Source organism: Montipora foliosa, chromosome 6 (genome assembly GCF_036669935.1).
Source record: "Montipora foliosa isolate CH-2021 chromosome 6, ASM3666993v2, whole genome shotgun sequence".
Classification (NCBI taxonomy): Eukaryota; Metazoa; Cnidaria; class Anthozoa; order Scleractinia; family Acroporidae; genus Montipora; species Montipora foliosa.
The window spans coordinates 73,407,915-73,412,914 of NC_090874.1; the positions used below are offsets into that span (position 1 = coordinate 73,407,915).

The 5,000-nt window shown below is 43.0% G+C and overlaps 1 protein-coding gene across 4 annotated transcripts in view; it reads left to right on the forward strand.

The window, feature by feature from the left end:
* Positions 1-5,000, forward strand: part of LOC138008391 (colorectal mutant cancer protein-like) — a 34,598-nt gene that overhangs the window by 25,163 nt on the left and 4,435 nt on the right. For all 4 annotated transcript variants that reach the window (XM_068855715.1, XM_068855716.1, XM_068855714.1 and 1 more), the window contains 3 exons: positions 2,078-2,206; positions 3,299-3,844; positions 4,250-5,000. The exon at positions 4,250-5,000 is cut by the window's right edge and continues 311 nt beyond it. In XM_068855715.1, the coding sequence (XP_068711816.1) occupies positions 2,078-2,206; positions 3,299-3,844; positions 4,250-5,000 (1,426 nt within the window). The remainder of the gene's footprint in view (positions 1-2,077; positions 2,207-3,298; positions 3,845-4,249) is intronic.

Genomic DNA, 5,000 nt, shown 5'->3' on the forward strand with positions numbered 1-5,000 from the left:
AAGTATAATTTTTAATAGCTGGGACTAATATTTATTGTAATACAAGCAAGAGTCTTATTTGCAGTACATAGCATTTAAGAATGCATTGCATCTGAATAATAGGACCCAGAGTTGAATCAACGCACCACAAAGTGCCAAGTTTCGATGGAAATTAGGTTTACTTTCACAGGGCATTTTCGTGCGCCCTGCCACTTTTGAAGGAAAACTTTCAAAGCAGTTCGATTCTTCACAAATATGTGCTTTCCATACTAATGGCGATCGCTGGACGAAGACATATTTGCTGAGATTTGACCGAAAGTAACATGAACACTGACGCTATTGTCTGATTTGGGGTAAGAAAATTTCAGTTGCGCGTCAAATATACACGGTTGTAGTTCACATTTCAAGAGGAGAAAAGACAAAAAAATGTCCAGAAGGTATGAAAATCACACATTAACAATACAGAGACTTTTGATGTCTTAGTCCAGAGAAAATAACACTTGATGGTGGAAAAAACAAGTACTGTTTTGTCGACAAAGAAAAGCCCTTTGGTAAACGAAGAAGTCGAAACGTCGGGGTTCAGTATTCGCTGTGCCACTTTTACCGGGAATATCTCTAGTCAAACCTTATCTTTGGCTCACAAAATATCACCTGTTGACGGTTTTTCGTGGACGAACGTCGGAGACAAAAGTCCTGTACTCTTAATGACAGAGTTCGGTTTAAACAGAAAAAGCTATAAACCGATTGACATTTTGCAAAATGACTCTTTCGTCCGGATAGAATGTATTCGCTTCAAAGAGAGAACAAACGAAATTCTTTTGTCATGTTTTTCTGTTACTTACCTTGACTCCATTCATTGATAAATTTTAAGCTGTGACATCCTTTGAACGGATTACCAGCTCATTTACCACTGACGCGCCATAAGCAAATCCCGTCAATCTGGCAAATTTGTTTTGCATTCACTTCAAGCGCGGGTATCCACTTGAAGAAACCACAGCGGAAAATTTTAATGCCGGTTCCAGTTGCTTTAATACGTAACATAATTCAATATTGTGATTTGCACATTCAATCATGACCATACGCGTTGCAAATAAGGCAAAAATTTTCCAACATCGCGCAATCCTTTGACTAGTCTGAGCACAACGCAGCATTCTAAAACAGCCGATCTAAGCATGTTTCGTTTCATCCGAGATAAAGGACTTTCCCAAGTAGAAGGAATTGCCGAGGTCTTTCTAGCTTTTGTCCATCTTCTTTCGGTATTTGTACCACAAGTGCATAGATAGCATTGAAAGTGAATGCAATAAAAACTACAACTAGCGACAGCGTCGACATCTTTTCTTCCCGCGTTCTAAGACTGTCTCGAAGGTTTTCAACCAATCACAATGCAAATAAAATTGAATTTACCATTGATGATGCGCATGCGTAACATTAGTCCCCTTTGTTCCCCTTATTACCAAGCTGAGGTTTTTGGCGACAGCGCGAGCTACAGTACGCAATCAGAGTGTTAGTTTAGAAATGGAAATAAACCCAAACAAGCTAAGAGAAAAACTTTGACCAGTGTGGGAAGTGATCTCGTGACCTCCATAATAGATCACAGTTGCTCTTGAGTTGCAACTTACTTCGCTAATGTTGTAGCAATATCGCCAATATTGTACAAGGCAAAAAAGATGGAATAATTGCTAAGTAGTCACATTTGCGAGCGAAGTTCTCGTTGGTCTTGCTTTCCTCCTGGCTGAAGCTTCTTACTCTCTCAGATCCTGGGAAGAAAGTTTATCTGGTTGTGAGGGCGGTATTTAGTAGTATTTAGTCTGTTTCGCGGAGCGCGCGTAGTGCAGTATATCGTTTGCGGACTGCATCTCAGCGCTCCGCGACTTCGAATCCCAGCTGATCTCGTGCTATCCAAAGTTCACTCAGCTCTCCATCCATTCGTGGTGGATAAAATGAGTACTAGTATTACTGGGGACAAGTTGTGCATTTGACGTGATTGGAGTAGCGCCCACCCCTCCCGTATTTTGCGGTAGACTTCGGTCGCCCTCTTGTCTTGCCTTGTCTTGTGTTGTCTTGTTTGTAATAACTGAATTTTCTTTTATCTCCGTAGGAAGTACAAGCAGTTACAAGTGAGAGGGATAGCTTGAAAGCAAAATTAAGAAAGTCCGAGGCAGAACTGGAGCAAATACAGAGCGAAAATCAAGGATTTAGGGAAGAGAGGGACAGGCTTAGAAGGAGGGTAGGTGGAACAAATGTAGTTTTGACGTTACGTAGGGGCACGGAAACAATATGTCTTCCTTTACCTCATTTCGTCCGTCCACCAGTGTTCGTTCATTACACTACTGTCATCGAGGTATCTTCAATTCGTTGCAAATCGCCAATATCATTCCTTACGGAGCGAAAGGTGTGAGAGTCCAGCTCACTACTAGGCAACGCTTTTGAGACGCGACGACAACCGGAAGTAAACATTTTGCATGCCAGGACAGCAGTGTCTTCCAGATTTTGAAACTAATCATCTCTAACGTACAAAAGGTACTTAGCAATATAAATGTGGTTGTTTGAAGACAAGGTAAAAGGGAAAGCAGATCACTTCCGGTTGCCGCCCGCCTCTCAAGAACGTCGCGTGCTTCGGCTCCCTATTATGCAAGCATTACCCTCCAAAAAGTAGCCACGCAGTTCCTTGCTTTGACTGTTAAAAATCTCCATTGTTCCTGCTTTCATTTCCTTGAAAGCAGTTTCATGCAATCATTTCAGACCCATCACAAAGGTGGAGGATTCTTTTAAGACGCCGAAGCCGGCGTCCGATTTTGTTGTGAGTTTTTGTTACAATTTGTGACAAAATGCATCCCAGATTGCCTAGTTCCCGAACTCAAGTTTCCCTTTACACGCCAAATGAATGTTCAGGAAAAATTCTTATTTCTTAGCTACTCCGTCTTTCCTTAAAAACAGACAAAGTTGAAATTGCAACTGATCTGTCAATTAAAACTCTCGTCAATATTCGTGCCTGGACAGTCTTCGATATTACGCAACACTATAAAATAGTACGAAGAGGCTCTAGTGAACTGTATGAAATGAAATTTTCTTATTCCGTCCAAATTGAAGAAATTCTGATTCTACAAGCGAGAACCAAAATCAATGTGCTGAACAAAGTTAACAAATGCGGGGAAAATGCAAACTCGATATGGCATGGCTGGCATACCGTAACCCCTGAGGCTCTGAGTACAGACAAAACTTGTCATATTTTGAAGGGTATTGAACGCTTTGCGTTCTTATAAGCTCTTGAAACGGGCGTAATTATTTACCTAAAAGAATCGTATATGTTTTTGATCAGGTTTTGGAGATGCAGGAGCAATTGAAGGTTCTTCACCAAAAATCTCTTCAGTATGAACAACAACAAGCGAGAACACGTGCCAACAGCATGCAAGTACCAGCCACGCCCAGATCTCCGACTACACCCCGCCGAAACACTCAGCCAGCAAGCAGCCTATCAGGAGCCCGCACGCACAGCCGACAAGCCAGTCTGGGCTCAGATATCTCGGGTATGACGTCCCCGCGTATCTCACGGCGCTCCAGTATTGATAGTCTGAGTATGACAAGCCAAAATCGTGGCGGTTCTCATTCCCTTCCGAATGGGCATGTTCGTAGACCGAGTGGTAGCACTTGGGCTTCTTCGGACGGTAGCCCTGCTACCCCGTTGCGACACCCGTCCGGTAGTGCCCAGTCCATCACAAGTCATGCATTCTGGAGGCCTGGGGCCACAAGTGACCTAGGTTCCTCAGTGCACGGCTCTTCACAAGAAATAACAGTTATGGCAAAAATGGTAGACGATGGAACGCAAGGGGCAGGAGTTTTTGGTGTGAATTGCATTCGAGCTCTCGTAAGTACTCTGAGCATCTTAGTCAAGATGAAGCTTTTTTTCCTCGTAAAACCTTATACTTGCTAGATCGTGTTTTTCGGCAATTAGGGGGTTAAAATTCCTCGTTTCAAAGGTGAGCGAACATTGAGCCCGTCACTTTTTATTCTGGCGCTAGAGTCTGAGCTGTCACTCCTTACACTTTTTGGTGTACCGGAAACGGAAGTGGCCATTGTGGCACGTGCAAAAAAGAGAATCTGTAACAAATAGAGGGGATAAAAAGAAGCCCGCGATCTAGGAAAATTTTCGCAACAGCTTCAAAGACAACGTACTTATGTAGTTAATAAAGTCTTGAAGCGAAATCAACTCGCCATCAACGTCTCAAATTTACTCATAACGTATTTTCCTCCTTTTTTTTTTGTTTCTTAGAGCCATTTACCCGAATTTGCATCCAGCAAAATGCCAAGTGATCTTGTTCGTTTGTTGGAGAGCTGTAGAACAGTGCAGGATGTTTTCAAGGCTCTTTTTACGTATTGCGATGCACAGGCCGACAAGAAGCTTAAAGAATATGAACTAGAAATAGAGATGTTGACGAGTCGCTTTGACCACATACAAGCACAGAACAATATGATATCATTATCTTTAGATGAGAGTAGAAACAACGCTGATAGAATGAGTGTTTTAGTGGGCAAATATGAATCGAATTGCACTGCCCTCAAGCTAGCGTTAACCTTCTCTGATCGAGTCATAGAGACATACGAAGTGTTGTTGCAATTATCGGAGGCCGAACAAGCGAGACTTTTGGCAAACTGTCGTGCGGCCGGAGTCAAAACTGGCCTCCATAGCTATGCGAATTCATCCACAGACTCCCCTTATCGACTTATGTACACCGAAGGAGCCGAAACCGAAGACAACGATCGGGTACCGGAAGATGTGGAATCGTGCGTGAATCGGAGAAGAGTCGCGGAAAACGACGCCCGTTCACTACTGCAAAAACTTGATCGGAACTTAGAGTCTCAATCTGGGGGAGGTCAGCCCTGGGAATCGGTATCTTCCAATAGTAGAACTAGTTCAACAGGTTCGTCGAATGATATGGAGTTTACACCCGAGGAGGAAGCGAGATTAAAGAGCTACATTCATCAGTTGAAATCGGAAAGGTCTACGGTCGGCTTAACGATTC